Raw genomic sequence first — 24,176 nt, 5'->3', positions numbered from 1 at the left:
GATACGAAGGATATTAAAAAAAAAATAATCTAGAGTCAGATAAAAGTAGAAGTCAATGTCTGGGACATAATAGACAGTGGTTACAATTAGCTTAGACAAGCGCCTGCGTTTAAATTGGACTGTCAATGGGCATGTGCTGCAAGAAAGTTCTCGGGGGTGGGGTAATGGGAGGCAACGGGGGTTATTCTACATAATCTGATTCTCGTTTATAGTTTGCTTGCATCACATTCAGTTGTGATGCATATGCATGCTTTTTTTATTGCTCTGTATAGATGCGTCCTATTCGTCTTCCAGTGACCTTTGAATGTTCAAAAAAGGGAGGGTGCATTGGACAACCCGAGTTTGTTTGGTAGCCTATCCTACAGGACACACCCCTATTTAGGCTTTTCCTTCAACTTCGCTCAGCCAGTAAAGGAATCTCATTGTCTGCGCCCACTGAAAGCTCACGGGTGAGTTGCATGCATTCGGATCTGTTTGAGGAGCTAGAAAATCTTATTTTCCTATGATCCTCAGCGCAAATTAATCGAGGCATGTCAGTGATTTGCAGCATTTGGAGTTTGATGCTCATTTCTGTTGGAGGGAATGAGACCTATATAGTGTGTGCTGTGCTGTAGGGTGGACATTATCAATTATATTCTAAATCTGCTGCATAGATGCACGCATGCAAGAGAGCTGAAGAGAATGTAACAGCCACTGCCTTTCACTCGTCTTTATCACATACAGCAGAGGATGACTGAGGAAAATGCCAGAGGGGCCCGTTCTGGAGAGCCTGGGCTAGAGAAAGGGGCTCCCGTGGACGGGGCTCTGCCGAGGGGGAAATGGGCCAACAAAATGGAGTTCTTATTGTCCATGGCTGGAGAAATCATCGGCCTTGGAAATGTTTGGCGCTTTCCCTATCTGTGCTTCAAAAATGGAGGAGGTGAGGAGCTGGGTTTGTTTGTGGGAGAGTCTTAGGGACTTAAGGCTGTCATTGTGTATTTGCATGCCTGCTCATGCATGTTGGTTGCATCTGTTGCGTGCATGAATGAAATAAGCTATTGAGCTATCGTGGGAGCCTGGACAAAACCCAAAAGTACTCAAAAAGAGACTTAACAGGCTACTTTAGATATAATCATCTGAATGAGTTCTCAGTGAAAGATAAGTTTGTGTGTTTGCAGCACACTCAAAAATGCTTTGTTGTTATTAATGAGAGTGTTTGCAGGTAAAATCACTTTCTGTTCATTGCAAATCATCCATGAGAAGTTGAATAATCAGCTTCCTGGAGAAATCAAAGAGGCTTTGTGTGCACGTATATGACATGCTAATAAAACTCTCAATTACTTTTTTCATCTGTGTTTTTGTTTTCAGGCGTGTTCTTCATCCCATACTTTATCTTCCTCTTCTTTTGTGGCATCCCCGTGTTCTTCCTGGAGACGGCGTTGGGCCAGTACACCAGTGAGGGCGGGGTGACGGCCTGGAGGAAGATATGCCCCATGTTTGAGGGTAAAAACAACATTTTGATGGATTTTTCTTGCAGAATTAGCCCGGCAAGGGATTCAATTTTGACTGAGGATGTGTCTTTAAAGAGAAGCGGAAGGGAGGAGTAGGTCTTACTTATATCAAATGCTGATCTTTGTCCAGAACTGAAATATAACAGCACAGCTCAGTGTCAGACCCTGGCAACCGAACGAGTTATGCAGAGATGTTGTGAAATGCAGAAAAAGTCAGCTAACCATGTGGAAACTCACTTGCCCTGCAGGGATTGGGGTTGCATCGCAGGTGATCGTGTTCTACCTGAACATTTACTACATTGTCATTCTCGCCTGGGCTATCTTCTACCTATATAACTCCTTCAAAAACCCCCTGCCCTGGTCCACATGCGACAACGTGTGGAACTCCAGTAAGCCCCTCTGAACACATCTGTACTTCATTGGCTTTCTTTAAGAGAAACCTCAAGACAGTTTCTCCCAAACGTTGGTTCACCTCGCTTAAATCTTCCTTTTCTCAACCTCTTAGTGTCGTGCCACAGTCGCCTTGGCGTCTTTGCTAACCCGAAGCTGTTTCAGCCCGAGTCCAACTGGTCATTCCTGAACAACTTCACCTTTTTTGACTATGACAGCGAACCTTACTTGTAAGTGGCATCTTTGTTTTTTGAGCTGTGCCAGGTGTCTCAAGTTAGCAGTTTGTGACACACACACACACACAGGATGAATAGCAGGTATTCATTACACTGATGGGATCCACGGAAGGATTGGAACGGCCTTTGTTTTTGGGACACGCCCGTGCTTTTATGTGCACCACGCTCACATCTGTTATTTGTGATTTATCAAGTTTAGGCATGAAACTTGCACCCAGTACATCTAAAGGACTTCTGAGAAATGAATTTGCTTTATAGTTGTGAAAACAATTAGAGTGTCAAATGGAAGAGAAATGACATATTAAAGTAGTCCTTCGTGGGAAATATGTTAATAATCAGTCTTGCTAAGAGTTGCATGTCCTTATTGTCTGTGAAAGATGAACTGCATTACGAGAACTTTACTCATAATCTTTGGTAATATTTCAGTTTTTGTCAGAGCTCTTTACTTACTGCAATTTTTATATTTCCAGGAATCACACAATTCTGACGATCAAGTCACCGGAAGAGGAGTTCTGGACGTGAGAATCACACATACACACACACACACACACACGCGCACTTGTCTTCTTTAAGCATGACAAACGCTTCGACCGTACGCTTGTCCTCCCCACTGAGCTCGCCTTTGGGTAGAGCATTCCTCAGCATTACCGCTTAATGCTTCCCAGATACTGAAAAAAGGCCATATTTACTCACGGCGAGCTCGTGAGTGCCGCGTTCACTGTGAACCGACAAAAGGGAACCAAAACCAGACAAGACGGAACAATTGAGAACGAGCCGGTTGCATTCCTTGCAAGCTCCAGAGTTCTTGTGCGACTCCAAGCGTGATCAAAGTTCCTCAATTCTCTCTTGCCTTTTTTTATTTATTTTTTTTTGGGGGGGGGGGGTATTTTGAAACCCCTGCTCTTCACATGATGATCTGCTGATTCGATGTGAGAGCAGATATTGGGACATCACTGAGTTACATGATGAGAACAATATGTGCTCTTTCCCCTGCAGCTTTCTAAAATAAACTGAACAGTTGTTAACGTAAATCTGTTAATCAGACCTTTGGTGCTTTTCACCTTACGCTAATATATTTCCACTGTGAGGGATGCAATTAAAAAGGCTGTGTTTACTGCATGTGCTGCTCCATCATCTCGGTTGTTGTTTATTTATTTGCAGAGGCTGCATGGACGCATGCATGCTCATATGTCTCTGTTCCCCCGCAGTAATCGTGTGCTGAGAATGTCAGACGACATGACCTTGGGTAACGTACACTGGGACCTGGCTCTGTGTCTCATGATCGCCTGGGTCATATGTTACTTCTGCATCTGGAAAGGGATCAAAACCACTGGGAAGGTGAGTACTCCTTCAGAATATACCCTCTCTTTGTTTACTTCTGTGTCACGTGACATAAATTTAATAAAGAGGAATTAATACACGATAATGTGACATGGATGTGAAGGTTTCAGAATATTGAAAATGTTTCTGTTTGCGTTGCTGGTTGCCGTTTCTGTGAATGCAATCAGAAAACCTGCTTAGGCGCACTGTAAAAAAATTATTTTGCTGCTCAAGTTGTGTTTACTGCCCCCAGTCACCAGCGGTCATTTTGGAAACAACAATACGTACTTGCCGTTGCCAAAGATGTTGTCAAATGAACCAGAAAATCTAAAGGTTTTTTTAATTATAAAAAGTTCAAATCGATGTTTTTTTATGTTATGGGTGAATTAATTATTTTGTACAGCGCACAAGGAACATTCTTATAACAGCAGCCCCTCCCCTCCATGCTGTATAGCCCCAGGCAAGCGGGGAAACTGCTGTTTCTTTCAAATTCCTTCATTATTAATTCATCCGTAGATAAAAACTTTCCACAAATAAATAAATAAATGTGTGCGGGGGAAGTTTGAGCTTGCTTCACTTCTAACGGAACATTTTAGCTCCTTTCAGCTAACCGCACCTAGCTTCAGCCCATTAAACAAGAAAAAAAACTTTGATTAACTTAGTGTGCGCCTTTAAATGAGGACAAAACTGCAGCAAAAAAAAGTAATTGCTCATCTTGTTGGTCGCGTAATCGTGCATTTAGCTGCTAAAGATTCTTCATTTTGGAGGTGCAGACCAAAATTTAGCAAAAAAAAGGAGTCGCTAGTAACATTAATACTAGCATTGCCTCGTATATGTCAAGATTATGTATGGAAGCAGCTCTTTGCAACACTTCACGTCACATGTGTCTCGTGTGTTTACATCACTGCAAAACACATCAACTTTAAACAACAGAGCGAGTGTTTGTGTGCGAGACGTTTTGCGCTCACGCGTGAGTAACCCTGACCTGCTTGTATGTGTTTTTTTTGGCAGGTGGTGTACTTCACCGCTACGTTCCCCTACTTGATGCTGTTCATCCTCTTCATCCGTGGAGTGACGCTCCCAGGAGCGGCGGAAGGCCTGAGGTACTACCTCCAGCCTGACTTCGCAAGACTGGGCGACCCAGGTGTAAGAACTCACAATCAGCTGTTTTTCTGACAATGTGTGGTCCTGAGATGATTAATTCCAAACAGACTGCAGCCTCTTTGCTGACAGCTGAAATCCACAATGTGAACGATGAGGTCAGCGCTCATCTCCTCTGGAAATCACAACCAAGCTTAGCAGCGCCTGTCTCTCCATTTCCCAACACATGGCTCTCTGTTAGAGTCCTCTCCGCTCTAACAGGGTGAATGAAGTGTCCTGTTATCCTCAGCCCCCCTCCTGTCGTTTTCTTTGCCTAGACTCTTGTTTCCGGTCCCAAGACGGACTCTTAACACGAAAAGCAAACCACGAAGAAGGCTGCGAAAGCAGGTCTTTCCCCTTGAGTAGCATCGTCACGCAGAAGCGCTCTCCGTGGGGAATGTGTAGCACATTTAGAGGATGTATTCACCTGAAAAAATCTGTGCAACTTGCTTAAAAGTTACATCAGTTTTTTATTTAATAAAAACTGTAGGCTGTATTACAAAGTAGAAGGTAAATTCTGGGCTGTGCAAGCCAGCAGCATTTGTTTAGTTCATATTTCACAACACATTGTGCAGAGGTTTGAATTGTCCACTGCCTGGGTCCCTCACAATGTATTTCTTTGTTTTTTAGCTCCTGAGCGAGCTGTACAAGCCAGGAGCATTTAACGTGTTTTGCCTGGGATCTTGGCACAGGGGATTGTAACATCTAATCCCACGTATTAACGAATGGGTTGGTCAGCATGCTTTTGGACAAGGACGCTTAAAAAAAAAAAAACTGGATCTTGCTTCGGATGGCTTTGCTTTCTCCAGCTCCACCTCCCCCAGCGTGTCTGTCTCTTTTCACAGCATGACTATCAGCTTCAGGGGTCATATGCTAACCCCGCGGGGTCAAGCCTCGGAGCTTGTGCCGGGGCGGAGGGAGGCGGCTTCTCCGATGCGCGCCTATTATGTTTGGATGAGTTTCTACATAAAACAACACAATCAAGGAACGATGTGTGTTGGAGGTCCTTGACATTGCCCAGGATTTCTCTGTTTCTAACTCAAGACTCTCTCTCTCTCAATAAAAAAGCGTCTGCTCCTCTAAAAAAAAAACAGTAAAAACACATTTCTCACGGGGCTGTGGTCCACCATAGGAGTTGTGCACTGTTTGAAGAAAAAAAAAAACTGTGAGAAAATGGTTTAAAGTGATATTAAAAGCAGGTGAAAGCAGTCATAGCTAACAGAGTTATGGAATGCCAGATGCTCTGAAACACAGATCTGGAAGCGGATTCTTGCTCTAGCATGCGAGTGTCTGTTTTCCACAGAGGAAGTGTCGGTCGAGCTCTGGACCACATCTGGAGTCTTTTCATTGCGCGCCAGTGTGCGTGCGTGAGTCTCTTAGAGCGCTTCAGAGTGAAACGCATGCTTCTAAAGGGCACAACAGCTTCCCCTGTTTCCAGTGTAAGAAGTGAAGCTCCTTTGCAGCACATTCGGGGGTGCCATTCGTGACCCGAGCCACAGTTAGGGGCCTGTTTACTGCCTTGGAGCCCTGCCAAGTCTGTCGTTTTTGCGCGAGGGAGAGCAGAGCTGCGATACTTGTAATGTTAACCAGATGCCGTGGGGACTGCAGGCTGCAGACTGTGTAAACAAACCCCCACCTTTGCCCACAGTCCTGAATGTGCACTCACTCGCTCGCATAATTCTCAGTTATCGCGCAGCAATGACAAAAAAAGATGCAATTCTGTTCCTGTCGGTTTAATTAGTGCATCAAGACACAGATTTTGTATCGTTGTTATTGAGGCCGTGTCATTTCCTGTGCAGCTCTGTGACTTTTTATTGCTCTGCAACAACAGAAGTTGATGGAAAACACATGCTTTGGGTTATTTCAACACTTTTAAATGTTTCACTTTAGCCTTTCAAATGTTTCAGCGTGCAATCTGTAACCCCCTCCAGGTATGGCTCGATGCAGGGACTCAGGTGTTCTTCTCCTACGCCGTGTGTCAGGGAGTGCTAACGGCTCTGGGGAGCTACAACAAATACAACAACAACTGCTACAGGTCAGTGTCCTCCCACCCCAGCCTCGTCACACGTGCGCTTTTTCCATTTGCGTGCTCTTTTTAACGGTGCATCCTCCACTGTTCTGCTGCAGGGATTGCTTGGCCCTGTGCTGCCTGAACAGCGCCACCAGCATCTTTGCTGGCTTCGCCGTCTTCTCGGTGTTGGGATTCCTGGCTCATGACCTCGGAGTTTCGGTATCCGAGGTTGCTTCAAGCGGTCAGTTTATCACGCATTTTTCTCCCTCTGCATTTTCGTAGGCGTTATATATTCTGAAACGTGTTTATTTTTATGCATCAGGGCTTTAGGGATGGCGTGCTGACAGCCGCCACCAGTGTCCACAAGATGGCATCTTATGAATGTTTTGATACCACTGAAGGGTTGTGCATTTTCCAGTCATTGTTTTTTCAGTGACTTCTTCTTACTTTTAAAATGATTTATTTTTATTTATCAGTGTTTTAATTCACCAATTAACTTCTCCTCAGCATGCACATATTTTTCGGCAAAAATAGGAATACCCAACATAGGACAATGTAATATTTTAACAGTTTTATTAAAGCAGTGCTACTTAAAGTGTAGGTCGAGTTGTCTCAAAGATGTGGGATAATTCTAACCAGGCGAAAAGAGAAGCACAAGCAGATGAATTCATGCATCTGGATAAAGCCTACGTGCAGAATATAAACATAATACAGTCAACAGTTTATGGTACTAAGTGACATATGATACCCGGGAGGCAGCATTCCTTTAGGAAAAGCTCAGTGGTTGTACAGTGTCCTCATAAAGTTACTGTTATAGGAACAAACAGGAGGCAGGAAACTCAGTGAGGACATGCTTTAAATTACAGATGAGGATGCCATAAAGTACACCGATCAGCCACAACATTAAAACCTGACACAGGCACACGCACAAAAACAGTTTAGGAGCAAAGCAAAAAATCACGAAGAATTAGATCCCAAACTGATCAAGTATCTGTGGGATGATCCACAGAGGCCCCTCCCCTCAACCCATAGGACCCAAAGGCCCCCACTAACAACATTCTGTTACCAGACACCACAGGACACCCTCAGGAGGCCCATGTCCATTCTCTGATGAGTCCCAACTGTTTTGGAGGCACAAGGGAGACCTACACAATATTAGGAAGGTGCTCATAATGTTATGCCTGATCGGTGTATGAGGAAGGGAAATAAAGAAAGGGAGACAGAGTTAATGATGTGAAATACAGTAGTAGAATATGAATCCATGGTTGATGAGAAAAAACTGACCCCAACAGCCTGGGCCTATATCAGCACAGTTTGTCTTTCTTGGGCCTTGAACTGCAGCAATCTATGTTAATAAACACATTTATGTTCTCCGTACAGGTCCCGGTTTAGCCTTCATAGCCTACCCCACGGCTCTGTCGCTGCTGCCCGGCTCATCCTTCTGGGCTGTGCTCTTCTTCCTCATGCTCCTCTTCCTGGGCCTCGACAGTCAGGTATTGTACGGAGAGCAATGCACACTGCACACGGAGTGTTATGCTAAATAAGGTAACCTGCAGCCCTGTGCTCTCAGTTTGTGTGTGTGGAGAGTCTGGCCACAGCCATCACGGACTTGTTCCCTCGTCACCTGAGGAGGCCCGGCGCAAGAGAGATACTCATCCTAGTGATCGCCGTTGTTTGCTTCCTGCTGGGGCTGCCGCTCATTACTGAAGTAAGCTGCTGGACACACTGATTAATTGTTTTGTTATTCATGGGTAAAAGAAAAAAGAGGGAAGTGAACTGTGCAAAGTGCAAAAATGAGAAATTCCAAACACCTTCTCATGGACTCATCTCTGTTTTCTCCTTCTCGTGGTTTGTCTGTCCATGTTTCAGGGAGGGATCGTCGTCTTCCAGCTGGTTGACAGCTTTGGTCCGAGTGGAACCACTCTCCTCTTCATTGCTTGTGCAGAGACCATCGTTGTTGCCTGGGTGTACGGTGAGTCACCGGCTGCTTTGATTGTGTTACACAATCCTTTCTTTTAGGCTCTGCACTTCCAGTTATCTAGTTTTCAAACGTCAGAAGGCGTTTGCATTAAGGTATTACTAATGTATCCCTGAATTATTATGGCTGCAGTCTTCCAATGATTACTTAAAGTGTTTGGGACGTAGTTTATCTTCCCAGTATTATTATATTCAATGCATCCACAGTAGCTATACAAAGGGAACTCCATTATACTTCCTTGGCTTATGCAACTCAGACAGCAGCATTTGTTTCATCAGTGTAATCAACTTATCTGTATGAGCTTATCACTTGGAGTCTAACTTCTGACTGAAGGGGAACAGGTGTATTTTTGTCCTCTACCGACGGCATTAAAATGCACATTTTAATGAGATTTGAAGGATAACAGCATTCTCTGTTCATTTCTGTTTTACACAAGACAATGTTTTGCTCGTACGCCCGGAACTACAGTAAAAAGGAAAAACAGCCAATATGGTGTAGGACATGGTGACTCTTATATTTAAGGGTGTCCCTGCCTCTCAAAAATACCATAACATAAATTTGCTTCTGCCATTGTTTTCCCACCCCTTCCTACATCTTCATTATGAGCTGCATTGCTGTCTAAATGAAACGATGTAGGTGGAGATTTCCCCTGTTCTCACATATTTCCCTCATCACTCAATTCTTCAGCCCGCTTGTGTTGCAATGACACAGGCCATTTCCTTTAAAGAACCTGATACTGTGCTATATTACTCACAGAATTATTGCATATTCTTTGGAAATGCAAACCTCTTGACTTGATACATGTTCAGATTGTGTAACTCATGGGAAGCACTGAAAACAGATGCAGAAAGTGATGTTCTCCAGCGTCTTTCCCTTCCAAGTTGGAGTTGTTTATGGAGTTGTGACGTTTGCGAACGAACCGAATCTTTTGACTGGCTCTTTAAAACGAATGATGGGAACCGAGTTGCAGTTGTGAGCCGTTTTTCTTTTTTTTTTTTACCCAGTCACTGCAAAGGTTTTTACCAAATTTTCCACATCTAGACTCAATATTTCAGAATAATTCAAACTCAGACATCCCACCAATAGAGTCTATAATGGCGGGATGTCTAAGTTTGGGTGATCAAAATCTGCCCTATCATTCCTCCCATTGAAGTAATTCCTGGATAAAATCTTAAAAAGCATCTTAAAAATAATTAAATATAAAAATGGGCCAGTCTTTTGTACGGCTCTTTAAAAAGGAACAGATCCACAAGATCCGTCTCCTTTCAAAGAGCCATAAATCCCGTCTCTAGCTGTTAAGTCATTTGTTTACCTGCTCCGCCTCCTTTCAGAAGGAGTCTGTGTTGAGACACGTCCTCACTTAAATTTAAATGAGGCCTCTCGCTATCCTCCTCCTCCTCCTCCTCCTCCTCCTCCTCCTCCTCTGTAAGGGCGCACTTAGTTTCAAGGTTGGTCACTGTATCATTTATGGAGCTGCTTTTCCTAAAACGATTTGGCAACTCCTACGGCTGTTACGCGCTCGCAAAATTCAATCTGCGGATGTTGTTCCATCCAGCGGGGTCGTGTACTTTTCCAGTTTCCCCCAGTTTTCTCTTCAAGGTGAGCAGCTTTCTCATCTTCATCTCCCATTTAATTCCTCCTCCTCCTCCTCCTCCTCATCCACTCCCCGTTAGCCAATGACTACAGTGTTACGAGTCATCATTCTGTCCTCACTCCTCATTTGAGAGTCGTTTTGTTAATGTTCACATTGCTCGCTGACCCGACCTCAACCTCGCTGTGTGCTGAAACATCACATATGCGATCCAAAATTCCATCTTAGTTTGTCACTCTTACTTATTCCAGTACCAAAATTGATAGCAGTGGTGTTGACATGTGATTCTGAATACATTACAGGAGTATGAAGAATGACTGATCAGGCATAATATTATGACCACCTTCCTAATATTGTGTAGGTCTCCCTCGTGCCTCCAAAACAGTTGTGACTCATCAGAGAATGGACATGGGCCTTCTGAGGGTGTCCTGTGGTGTCTGGTAACAGGATGTTGTTAGTGGGGGCCTTTGGATCCTATGGGTTGAGGGGAGCGGCCTCTGTGGATCATCCCACAGATACTTGATCAGTTTGGGATCTAGTGAATTTGGAGGCCAGGTCAACACCTTGTGCTGATCGTCATGTTTTTTGAGTTGTTCCTAAAGTGTTTTTGTGTGTGTGCCTGTGTCAGGCTGCATCCTGCTGGGGATGGCTGCTGCCATCAAGGAATGTCATTGTTATGGGGTGGGGGTGCCTGGCCTGGTCTAGGTGGGTGCTACATGTCACATCCACATGAATGACAGGTCCAAAAGTTTCTCAGCAGAACAATGAATTGTCCACAGATGGTCAATGTTATTTACTTCTCCTGTCAGTGGTTTTAATGTTGTGGATGATCGGTGTAGTTCACATAAAAATTTTCTGACACTTAAAGACCTCATCCATGCATTTATTTTGACAAAATCTAGACTCCCCCTGACTGACTTATCTTTTCACTTTACAGGTGCAGACCGTTTCTTGGACAACATTGAGGACATGATCGGGTATCGTCCCTTCCCCGTGCTGAAGTACTGCTGGCTGTTCATCACGCCGCTCATCTGCATGGTGAGTCTTCACACCTGGGTCACAGATCTGATCTCATCTACTTTGAGTCTCTTCCTTCCTCTTTGATATCTGCTTCCTCTCATGTTTTCATTTCTATTCATTATTTTTCCTGATATTATTTCCGGACACAGATCTTTTGCAGCCTTTCATCTACGCATATTTCATTTTGCCACATCAGCAACTATGCTTGAGCGCACATATAGGAGAGAAGAAGAGCTGCATTTACCTGAATATGTGGACTCCCTGCAGATATGATCAGTACAAGAAAAGAGATTGCAGGAGGCATAATAGCCAGGTGTCAAATGAGCATGTGAAAACAAGGTGAGGATGTGTGATGAATATATATCAAATATGCAGATCATCTTGGCTGGATTTCAGCTTCATAGTGAGTTTCAGCTCATGCTTCTAGATTAACGTTTTGGTTCACTGTCACAGCTGTGAAACGCCCATTTCTACTTTAGCAGGTGACAGTTCAGAACAAAAAAGGCCAGAGCCCTTTTGTTCACTACCTGCTCAACACCACTAAATCCACTAAGTGACCAGGACCCATAATTACGATGATGCCAAACTGGCTGAAACAAGCTTGAAGTGTAATAGAAAAATAAATAAAAGTCCTGAAACTTGAAACTTGGTAAAAACAACATGTGATTGGACTGTACATCTTTTTGGCTTTCCTCTTTCTAGGGCCTGATTCAGAGTTTCAAAAGAGATAAACAAGAGAATGCTGCCACATGACTTAAAAGCTCGTAACTGTGACGTCAAAACCTCTGAAAACTGGAGCATCTGAAAAAGAACAGAAAGTTTCACCATCTGAAGCTGAAGTTTAAAGCTTTTATATAAAAAAAACATTTGACCATGACCATTTAGAAGTACTCAAACTTGGAAAGCATTGACAAATTTTAAACTCTGAAACACAAAAAGCACCGCTGCAGCTGTCAAGAATAACATTTGCAGAGATTTGATTAAAAAAAAATGAATATGCAAGCTTTCCAAAGCTGGTTTCAGACTTGCAAAACGTTTTTTTAATTTGATTTCAAGCTTTTAAACAATCACTCTCAGTATCCTGTATAAAACATTCTTTGCTGACAACCCAAAAAGCCTACTACCACGTCTATCTCAAAGACCTCATAGTGCCATATCATCCCAATAGATCCCAATAGAGACTTCGATCTCAAAGTGCAGGCTTACTTGTGGTTCCTAGAGTTTCAAAATGTAGAATGGGAGGTAGAGCCTTCAGCTACCAGGTCCCTCTCCTGTGGAACCAGCGCCCAGTTTGGGTTCGGGATGCAGACACCCTCTCTACTTTTAAGGCTAGGCCTAAGACTTTCTTTTTTGATAAAGCTTATAGTTAGGGCTGACTCAGGTGACACCAAACCATCCATTAGTTATGCTGCTATAGACCTAGACTGCTGGGGGAATGCCGCACTGAGCACCTATCCTCTATTTTCTTCTCTATGGCACCCAGCATCTATCCTCTAATTGTTCTCTCTTATACTCATGCATTGTGTGCTACTAATGTTTAGAATGTTATTATCTGTGTGTCTACCTTTCCATCTTCCTTAAAAACTGAATTAAATGGAATTATTTTGTTACATATCTTTCTAACTTTGACTCATTTCCCCTACCATAGATTACGTTACTTTATGACCTGACACAAAGATCTCCCATCAACGTGCATGGTTTTGCACTTGGCAAAGGGGCCTACGTGGTGGGCGGCCTTCTAATTTGCACTCCACTGATATGCATCCCAGTATTCGTTTTGGTCGCACTTTGTAGGGTGAGTGAACTTTATTTATTTATTTATTGGATTTATTGGATTATTTATTGTCAATTTCCCTGCGGGAACCTCCCAAAGGGATCAATAAAATTGTCTGTAATTTCCATCAAATCGTATTTTTAACCAGATGAAACTAAATTTAGACGCTTATGCTGTTCTGTGATGTGTGCCTAACACTTTAATTACACGTCTGCTCTAACAATCAGAATCCCATGAACATGACTAGGCCGTCCAGCAACCTACGCCAGGCTCGACCACACAAGCCCGTGCTCACGTTGTGCAAACGAGTCATCTTCAAGGCCCAGGGCCTGCCGGACGGGAACGTAGACGAAAGGCATGATAAGATGATGATGGAGGAACCAGCCAGTGTTTGATGGTTGCTAGTGATTTCTTTAAAGATGTGAACATTTCTAAGCATTTATAAATGTTTACACTTTTCTTAAAGTCTTCAGGGAGTTTTGTCTATGTGTTTTGCTAGCATATTAGTCTTTACCGTACTACTACTTTTTACTGAATAATAACGGAAAAGCTTTGTATATTGAAGCGTTGTAACCACTATGCCTGTAATCATGCAGACAGTAACTGGATTAGAAGGTAAAAGTTTATTTCGCATTGCGCTTGTGTAACACTTATGGACAAAATCGATGCAGCAGAACTAAAAGTATTTTAAAAATCCCTTTATTAAAACTGCCATTTGAGGTGCGTACGTAAGTATGGCAACATAAAGTGCACAAATGCTGGACACTTATCCCCCTTTGTTCCAACTGCGATCAAAAGGTATGATTTAGCTAGCACAACAATATGCGGCAGGTAGTGTTAGCTCGGTAGATTAGCAAACGTTGCTAACGTCTAGTTTCTAGTGCGCGCGCAGTTAACTACTAAAGATGGAAATCCAGGAAAATTGTTCTGTTTCTAGTACATTTTAAAAGCATTTTACCATTGTGTAATTATATAAAGTATTACTGACTACAACTTTATTAATACTACTAATGCGTTTTTTATTCACTAATATTAGGGCTAGAGGGTGGGTTCTGAAGATGAGTTACAACTCGTTTATTTTTTACAAAAACTGCCTTATTTTTGTCTTATCCTTCCATACAGTCGTTATGTGACGGATAAGGAGATATTGTTATAGTGTAGATGAAGTATTGAATGTGCAAAATTATATCAAAAATTTAACTGTGTGGTCGTACGTAGCTGACTAATGAACATAAACTTGCCGGTGTAGGAATAGTGGTGCACTAATGGAAGTATGGAAATCGGGTAATATTAATAACGGTGATAATCTCAGGCACTGCTGGGACTTGAACCCACGATCTCTGTTTACTAAACAGGCCCTTTACCAACTAATCATCAATGTCGATGGCTTGAGCACTTCCGCAACTCAATCGTTTGCTATTGATGTCAATTTGAAACATCTTAACACTCGTTTAAGCTGTTGCTTTTTAAAATGTGTGCATTCTTCTTGTATCACCACGTTTTTTTTATACCATGTGAAGACAACTGTGATCGACCGTTTCAGTAAACGTATCAATACACTAAACACCCTGGTGCAGTGTGCCTCTGTGTGATTGTGTCCGTATCGATCTCTGACCTGAAAGGATCAACATTCAATACGAGCTGATCACTTTTCATCTCATTTCCTGTTTTGTAGCAAGAAAACAAGCTAACAAGAAGATATTTTATGTCTTCCGGGACATCCTTCGTGGTTGTGAAATAACAAAAAAAAAAAAGGCAGGTTACTCTGCATGTGTGTGATCTGAGAATGTGAACTTGCTCCACCATAATGCCAAACTCAGTCATGTGTGTGATCCAAACCGGCATTCAATTAACAGGCAATTCCACCAAGTTGCCTCCCGCCTCTAGTCACCCTACATCCCTCCGGTCCGCCCCCGTTGACACTAAATGACTTGAACAAGTTTGGACGTGAAAACTTAGGTCAGTGTATGACCTAATTTTGACATTGATCAGAGGATAAAAATCAATAAGAGGAAGTTTTTGAGGTGGCCTTTGGGTGTTTAATGTTTCTCAAGTGCAGTAATATGTAATAATTTTGTTAGTGATAGCTCTGTGCTTGAAGCTGAAGGTTGCCCGAGGCTTGATATAGAACTATAGGTCTACAAGTGCAGCAGTTCTTCCAGTATTTATAAGTAGAGCTTCTGTCCATGAGCTTTTACATAACTAGCCACTGACACAGAGTCACAGTAATGGAAAACCCCTACAACTGGCATGGGTACCAACAACTGACTCAATGTGCTATTCAAATACAGAGCACTACAAAGGCCAGTAGGGTGTCATGGAAACAGCAATTATGGTGAGATCATCATTCCATCATCGGCAGCTGTGTTATTTACACTTTTTTCAACCCAAATAAAATTGTTCTGATCATAGATTCCAGCTTCACTGTTTATGTTGGCGCTGAAGAAAAACCTCATAAGATATGAGTTACATGCGTTATACTAAGAAAAGACATGTGCACAGTGGTTCTGCCAGAAATTTCATAGAAGAAGTTTCTATCCTGACTTTACTGACAGCGCTGAAGTCATTCAGCCACATTGGGCTATTACACCGATCAGCCACAACATTAAAACCACCGGCAGGAGAAGTAAATAACCATCTTGTGACAATTCAGTGTTCTGCTGGGAAACTTGTGGACCTGGCATTCATTCATGTGGATGTTACTTAGACATGTACCACCAACCTAGACCAGACCAGGCACCCCCACTCCATAGCAATGACACTCCTTGATGGCAGCAGCCAACCCTAGCAGGATGCAGCCTGACGGGCAACAAAAACATGAAGAATAGGTGTTGACCTGGCCTCCAAATTCACTAGATCGCAAACTGATCAAGTATCTGTGGGATGATCCGCAGAGGCCCCTCCCCTCAACCCACAGGACCCAAAGGCCCCCACTAACAACATCCTGTTGCCAGACACCACAGGACACCCTCAAAAGGCCCATGTCCATTCTCTGATGGGAGACCTACACAATACTAGCAAGGTAGTCATACTGTAATGTTATGCCTGATTGATGTATTTAATTCTCTAACTACATTAAAGATGCAAAAGCTGCTGTACAGAAAACCTATGGGCAATGTCACAGACCGGCCATCTTTTTATACATCTCCAAGAACCCTAGAGACTACATTTCAATTTATGCAACTTGATGCTATCTTTTGTTCTGCTTCCAGGCTACAAAACATACATTGTGTCCCTTAGTGTCCCCAGGGAGACTCCTGAAAACAGGTTTCCACAGCGTGTCCCTGCAGGTAAACTGATTAGTTAGATTCGTCAGGGCGATTCGTCTCACCTGTACTGAGCGCCGCATCCTCAGATTGTTTTGGTTTGCAATTAAAGTCTCAATTCCTGCGTCGTGTCATGCGTTCTCTGTCCAAGACATGTCGTGAAGATGTTTCAACTCTTTCAAATTAAAGATTTAAGATTTAAGACGCAACTCTGTCCCACTCGGTTAGCATATCTTTCATGTAACTTTCTCCCTTAGTTTCAATGTTAATGCAAAGGACCCCTCTAAAACAGTCATTGCCCTCTGTCTGGTCCTGGGCCCCTTTCCAAAAAGCATCTTAAGAGAGAGATCGTAAATCAAATTTTATGAAATTATCACAGATTAACGAGGAGCTCCTGCCCTGTCAATGTGTCTTCAGATGTATAATAACCCTCAGGAGCCACCGTGGACTGCATGCTTCGGGTTCAGTTCTTTGGCTGAGACTGTTACTGTTATATATTGAGAGAAATATTTATAATCAGTACTAGCACAACCTACTTCCGCAATTTATTTAAAATTGATCATTTTCCATCCGCTTTTGTTTTGAGTCTGTTTGTGGTGGCAGCAAGCTAAGCACGTCTCGCTCCCTAGCAATTTTTTCCAGTTCTTCTTGAAGGATCCCAAAGCGTTCACAGGCCAGATGAGATGTATAATACCTGTGCATCACCCTACAAGGGAACATGCACAAGAGGGATCGATACCGGACTCCCGGACCCCTTCAGCTTGATCCAAGCTTCCTCCAAATGTCTGAGCTCCTCGTCCTATCTCTGAGCCCAACCGCCACCACCACGTAGGAAACCAATTTTACCTTCTTTTATCCATAAATCTAATTTTCTCCATCAGTTCACAAAGTTCATGATGATGGGTGAGAGTTAGGACGCACTTTCCCTTACAGCTCAGGTACCTCTTCACCTAAATGTTCCCCATACAGCAGCGACATTACTGCAGACGCCACGCCCTCTTATCCATCTCCTGGTCCATGGCCTCAGATTCTGAAGTCCTGACTTGATTAATTAAATCGTTTTAGTCTAGTTTGACATTTTGGTGATGGCTTAAGGCTTTTTTTTTTTTAAATGAAATACATGGTAATACTTTTGAGAGGCGGGCCCCTCTGTGCCTCATTTCTAGCCATCTTCCCCGGACTGTATGTCTTCATCAGCGTTTAATGGCGGTGTTGATTGTTTTGCTGCGCTCAGCAACTATTCCCGCAGAAGAAAGAAGAAAAATGTCTGACCTTATCGCTTTTAAGTCGCGGGCAACACCAAATGCATTAGAGTGAGTGACTTTAATAAATTCCATATAACAGATTGTCATTTTCCTTGATTGCTTCTTCTTCTTCTTCTTCTTCTTCTTCTTGGGGGCTTTTATGGCGACAGTGCCTCGATGTCATTTGGAAAGGACAATGACTTTGCATATAACAAGGTCACAAGGTTTGGAGAGACTTGCAATGATGAAACATGACTCAGGGATAATGGCAGGAGAGCAGAATGAGATTTAGAAATGAGCCTGCTGATGGATCTCCGGCGGGGAATCGCTCGCTCTGCAGAGAAGCGAGCGAAACTGTAACGGATACATGTATCAGCCAAACTGTGAATGCAGACATGCCTATGCCCTCTGTCACTTCTTTTATCTGATGTTCTCTCCATTTCTTTTCTCCCCCCCAATCTCTAGCAATAGAGCAGTCTTCCCATGTGTCTTACAGTCGTCTCCTCATTTCTATGTATCTTTTAATCTCACTCTCATCTTATCTACCCGAGCCCAGCTGCGACATATCAACTTTTCCTATTTTTATCTCACTATCTTTTCATTCCGCCTTCCAACTCATACCTATACCTTCCCCCCTCTTCTCATTCTTTGCAGAGATTTCTCTGCCCCTAGCATTTTCATATTTCATCTTTCCACTCTTTCCCTCTCATTAACACAATCATGCCGTCTCTGATGTGCACCTCTCTCTCTCTCGCCGCGTTTGTCCTTAACCTGTGGAAATTTATGCGGCGCGCGTCGTCCTGCTGCAATCCTGGATGAAAATGTTGGTAATATTAGCCTCCTTTCGAGGCGTGCCTATCACCTCTGGGGTTTTCTCGCTTTATAATAGCCCCTGAATTGATTCGCAGAACACAACACGTGCTGTGAATTAAGCTTGCGGAGAGGCCTCAAAAACAGCAGGACTTTTTTTTCCCCCCTTTCAAACTGTTTGTTGGTGCGGTTATTGAAGAATGATTTTGTTTTCACTTTCACTGAACTGATTTAAAAAAAGGTAAACTTATTACTTGATGTACTGAGTCAGCGTTCAAGTGGTTGAAATTCTGCTTGCACTATGCATCCACAGCAAATTTCCGAAGTATTAGTTTTAGTATATTTATAGATTATCTCATTACTTACACGTGAGCGCTTTGTATCTTTATTACTTTACGAAGGAGAGTCATGCAGCTCTGAGGCTGCGTGGCTGAAGTGCTAACATCAGCATGCTAACATTTTCACAATGACTGTATGATTGAAGTGGCAATAGAGGAAATGTCATTTAGATTCATCATCATCTATGTGTCTGCACATAATCTTGCACTAGTTTCTGCATCAATTAATGCAGAGATCGTGGAATCAGTCGGCTAAAAGACTAGACATCGCCATCCAAGGAACCATGATGCTAACGTGGCTAAAAAGTCCTTTAACACAGGAATATAAAAAGTGCACAGATGATTAATTCGATGTGTCATGTTTTAGTCATTACTCAGTGACAGGACCAGGGCTCATTTGCAAAGATGACAGATCTGGTAATGTCTATATCGAAGCATGCAACTCAGACACATTTGATCACATTAAGCCTCTGTTATAAAGACACCAAAGCTATAAAGCTCTATAAGCTACAAAAGGTTTTGCAGTATGTAAGTGAATTGTATAGAAGTGTTATACTCTGCAAAATGTTAACTTTTCAAAAATGTTCCTCATTCATTCTATCAAATATAAGCTTCCTTAACAACTTCCTTTTACGGAGGTAATATGATCAATCTTAACATAATTATCATCGGGCAAACATTAACATTCAATCTCCATCCTCTGTCACCTGCATAACCGCTCTCTATTATTCTTGGATGCTCTGGAATCATAATTAGGCTACATTGATCGGGGGATGCTGTAAGCAGACTGATGAAAATCAGCTTTGACAACTCCAATCCAGCCAGTTGTCATCATTAGTGTCCACATGGACAATAAACCCCGCCAGAGATTACACCGAATCTTCTCCCAACGGGTGTCGTTAGGCTTTTAATATGATTTAATCTCTCACTTTTGAAAACCCTGAGTCAAACAGCGATCCTCTTCCCCCAGCAAACCAATGGGCATTGTGGGAATCTTCATTAGTCTCTCTAATTGGCTGCTGATAGAATTTCTGGAGCAGACGCTGAATCTTTGAAGTTACTTGCCAGAAGAAACAGGGAATTTCATTTCTGATATCTTATTCCATTAACTGAAGACATTATTTAACTATCACTAGAGTAATTAAAGAGACAATGCTGATAACATCAGCAAATCTCCTGTTTTTACATTAGGAACATGGCTGCAGGCTTATATACAGTCTATGGCATTGACCAATTACAAAATAGCAAGGACTGCTATGTAACTTTTAAAAGAAAAAAAATTACAATGGCACACGTTCATCTGCGGAGTGACTTCCATTACTGAATCATTTCACTGGCTTTATGACTCTCCTCTTTGTTACGAAGTGAACAAATACAGCATCAGGTTGTGTTATGATGAGGTCTTTCAAGCAAGACAAAAAAATCTCCGTCATGGGATTTGGTTTTTACAAAATTATTGAAAATAATATTAATTAAATTCAATAAACTTAACATTTTGGGAAATGTAATGTAATGTTTCCTTTGCAGAAAGTGAGATGACATGACTGGTACCACTTTCATATGTTATATAGTAAGCTACAAAAGGCAGCCATTAGCTTAGATCAGTTTAGCTTGGCACAAAGACATTAAACAAAGTGAAAAAGCCCTCCAAGCTGTCTACAGATATTACAAAATCTGCCTGACAGAAACTTTAATTGTGCTTTTAAACTACTGGTTAAAAAGAAACTGGGAACAAGTTATTTTTAATGGATGCTGAGGATAGAAAGCTACAAAGTGACACTCATTTGTTGCTTTGTGACGTCCTGTAAACTAAAGCTTTCCAGACCTAATCCTTTCTCAGTGCTCAAACAATCATTCATGTGTTTTCACCAGTACTTTTTTTAGGCTGACAACTGAAACAAGGAACTTGTACAGGAATCCAAGACACAGATGGTGGACTGAAAGTCTTTGCTTGACAAAACAGACAAAGAGCAAAGCAAAAGAACTAAATACTTTTGAAACAGGCTGGTACACTTCTGGCACAAAGCATAAAGACAAACTGGGAAAGTGGGAAAGGAACACAGAGGTTAAATACAAGTGGGACAATGAGGCACAGGTGAGATACATCAGGGCGGGGCTAACAATCAGAGACAGCAACCAACAAGGGGGGAAGTGAAGACATCTGAAATGACAGAGAGTTTAGCAACTAACTCAAAGTGCCCAAAAAACACAAATAGAGTTAACCATGACCAGGCGATACAATGAGCACTTTAGCAACATTTCACTTTGGCGTCAATGTAGCTGGCCATGCTTGGCCATTTTGCAACTTTGTAGTAGGAACATATCACAAGGCTCTGATTGTTCTAAGTCGTAGAATGGCGTGACACATAAACAAACACATTTATTCTTTTGAGCAACTGAACAAAACAAGATATAACCACGCTAAGCTAAGCTAAACTAGCTGGTGGCTAGGGGTTTCAGTTGTCGGTTGCTGCCGTTCCTAAAGATATCGCATAACTGTACAGATGATTTTGCATGTCAAATTTATTTGGAAGCAAAAATGGCGGCCACTTGTAGCCATGGTGGCTGCTATTTAGCTAAAGATTCTTTCTTAGATGTCATTGTGATGAGATAGAAGACAGGACTAGCTTGAAGATAGAACGGGAGTTTATGGAAATATAAAGGAGAGAAGGCATAACATGGCACGGAGCAGAATGTTGTGGAATTTCCTCTTCTGTCTGTGGATATGAATGAGTGTTTTGGTCTTCATTAAATGCTGGGTGCAGTGGACCGGTGCCTGTAGATGCAGGCCTAGAATGGTTAGCAATCAATATGCCGCGTCTTTAGTCATAAATAGCCACGATTAGCAATCACACATTCACACATGTCCGACTACACATTCAAAAAACATTTAGACATAGAAAATGATCCAATCTTTTTTTCATCTGTCCCATATTTTGAACCATTCAAACGATGACACTGTAGATGAATATTCGGCCACTTCATGCGCTGATGTGATTCTGGGTCCGATGTTGGCATGACTTCACGCTCATACAGTACATTTCCCGGGTCTCTGCCAGCAGCCGTCTCTAGTTTCATTTTCCAAAACTCCACGAGCTCTTTCATTGATCAGGCCCTTCTCCGCTGGGAAACACCATGGTAACAGCGCTGGCAAGGACCGACCTCAGCCATCACAACAAACACACATGCCCGATGCACATACACACCCACTGTAGCTGCCGCTGCTAGCATTTCCCACCCGAGTTGGGCGATTGATATACTGTATCCCCCCATCAGATGGCCGCGGGGCCTCACCAGTCAGAAGTGAGCAGTAATCAAAACAGACACACAGGTCGAACTTTATTATCAGCCACTCGATACCAGGCACAGGAAGAGCCACAAAGTCCTCCAAAGTACAGAGCACGGGCAAGAGTGAGGTGCCAAATCAAAAACGAGGCACCAGATACATTGCGGCTTCCTCTGGGCCCGTAGGATCTGCTTGAAGCTTTTCAAGTTTTCCTCTGGATGATACGTTTTGAAACTTTTGTGCTGCAGAACCGAAGCTGATGACCTGACAAAGAAGTTGGAAAACTCTCAGGTAAGTTGATTTAATTCCACCCGTCCTGCAAAGTTTCAGGATTGCAAGTGCACGAATGCACCCTTAATAGTCACTGCTGTGATTGTTGGCAAATAACAAAACTTTTCTGCTTTGGAAAGCCAAAATATAAAAACTGGCATCCGCAAAAAAAGAAAAAAAAAAAAGTCCCTGCTGTCAAAAACAGCACGAATTACTTTGAATCTAAATGGATGACACTCTCAAAGGGAATTTCTGATGTGTTTCATATTATTGGTTTGCTTTTGAAGCAGGCGCCCGGACTCACCTAGATAACAATTTGAAAGCACATTTGTGATCATTTCACGCTATTATGCACAACTGAGGCTGAGTATTTTTCACACAGCGTGAGAACGTGACTCGTCTCACAGCGGGAATATCTATCTGTGTGAATTTGTTTCATCAATATTGATTAAAACTGAAAATGTGCCGTTTTAAAACTTTTTCTTTCACCTTACACGACATTTGTTTTTTGTAATACAGAATATGTACGTTCACTGAAGTTGTGCACGGTATGTAGTAGACTCTGGTGAAACTTATTTTCATCATCAAAGACTCGGAGGCATAAATGAGACGTGTGAAATGCTACAAAGGCTTTTCATCGTCAGATACAGCAACTGGACATTCTTTGAAAAAGGCACCAAGTATAATGAATTAGGCGCAACACATACACTCAGAACTCTATGTAATAAAAAGCAGTGAAATTACCCAGAAAAAAATAAAAAAAATAAATAAAAAATCAGGGTTGAGCTTCTCTCTGGGAAATATATCAGCAAGCGGTTTGTAATTAACCTCGAGCAGCGGCATGAAGCAATTTGGACAATTTCTGGGTCAATCAATAGCCGCAAACATCAGCAACTTCCTCCCAGCGCTCAGACTTCCTGACCGTATGATGCTATCCATGCATGAGATGCATAGGCAATGAACAATTATTGGTGCAAATGTGCTATTGTTCCGACAACAATGACCCGCTCTTGCTATGAAGCTGATTGCAATAATTCGTGAGCAGGTGTTGACGACGGTAGCAAAATCCTGCATTTATTGAAAACAAGTGGCCAAAGCTTTGAGGCATTTTCATCAAGGTAGCTCCTCTTCTGGCGTTTGGGTGACGCAGCGTGAACGGGACGAGAGGGAAAGGTGCAGCAGGAGGTGATAAAGACGTGTAGAGCGTTGTTCTCAACGTTGGCCTTGACTGTGCCGCCTGTCCCCTCGTATCAAGCTAATGCAGCGTGTTCTGTGCTATTTCTGCGACTCGGTTTGGTTTGCCCACAAAGAGCACCAACATCAAATGTGTGTAATGGTGCTATTTATATATGCTATTATGAATCTGAGGGATAGAAGCGAGAGATGCATGTAAATTTAAATGAGCTATTTTGATTATCTGTTAATAGACTGAATCATTTTCACCAACAAAAAACAACATTTTCTGATTCCAGCTTCGCAAATAAGAGCATGTGCGGCACAGCTGGATCTAAAGCTTAAAATTCAAGAAGACACCTGAAGGCATCACTTTGTCTTTGGGAAAGTTGCAATTTTTCACAATTCTCTTGAAAACGAATGAGTGAGTGTTTTGATTATTACCACACTGTGCACATGGAAAGCCAACACACCTCTGATTCAGTAGTCGCCCGGCTATCTATAACATGGTTGTGTTCGTAATAGAGTTGTGTTTTTAGAGCTCCAAACTGTCAAATAGACACTGCAGGCATCAGTTAAAATGTTAATCTGGATATTGGCTCTGCAGCTAATATCTAGCATTATGCAAACTAGTGTGGTTAGAAACACACTCACAGATCTAATAATCTGCACAGAGAGTCGACTTTACTTCTTAAATATCAATACTTACAGTTAGCCTTAGGGCTAGGGCTCAGTGCACTCTATAATGAGCTCTTGGATTGGCCATCTATTGACAGTATCTGTAGCCGGATTAGAGAAGTGACACATCAAGCTGACGGTCACCCAGTTGGCCGGTGTCA

General features: G+C 42.4%; 1 protein-coding gene across 1 annotated transcript; it reads left to right on the top strand.

Annotated features, from left to right (window-relative positions):
* Window positions 1–658: 658 nt before the first annotated feature.
* On the top strand, window positions 659–14,531 carry LOC311508702 (sodium- and chloride-dependent GABA transporter 2-like). Its single transcript, XM_084573619.1, has 15 exons — window positions 659–919; window positions 1,348–1,482; window positions 1,739–1,879; window positions 1,996–2,110; window positions 2,587–2,634; window positions 3,325–3,454; window positions 4,448–4,582; window positions 6,508–6,611; window positions 6,704–6,828; window positions 7,968–8,080; window positions 8,158–8,295; window positions 8,457–8,559; window positions 11,094–11,194; window positions 12,825–12,971; window positions 13,178–14,531. Exons 1-15 carry the CDS (start codon window positions 730–732, stop codon window positions 13,343–13,345), a joined length of 1,893 nt encoding a protein of 630 aa, XP_084429745.1. The 5' UTR covers window positions 659–729; the 3' UTR covers window positions 13,346–14,531.
* The last annotated feature ends 9,645 nt before the right edge of the window (window positions 14,532–24,176 follow it).

The sequence above is a fragment of the Chelon labrosus genome (genome assembly GCF_963514085.1).
Source record: "Chelon labrosus genome assembly, chromosome: 23".
Taxonomy (NCBI): domain Eukaryota; kingdom Metazoa; phylum Chordata; class Actinopteri; order Mugiliformes; family Mugilidae; genus Chelon; species Chelon labrosus.
This window is presented reverse-complemented; position numbering and strand designations above follow the sequence as displayed.

What these genes read in the sequence shown, in the direction of transcription:
- LOC311508702 (XM_084573619.1), top strand. Translation starts at nt 730, where the DNA reads ATGACTGAGGAAAATGCCAGAGGGGCCCGTTCTGGAGAGCCTGGGCTA. An exon ending in GTGCTTCAAAAATGGAGGAG is followed by an intron (nt 920 to 1,347) that starts GTGAGGAGCTGG and finishes TTTTGTTTTCAG; the next exon opens with GCGTGTTCTTCATCCCATAC. An exon ending in CGACAACGTGTGGAACTCCA is followed by an intron (nt 1,880 to 1,995) that starts GTAAGCCCCTCT and finishes TCAACCTCTTAG; the next exon opens with TGTCGTGCCACAGTCGCCTT.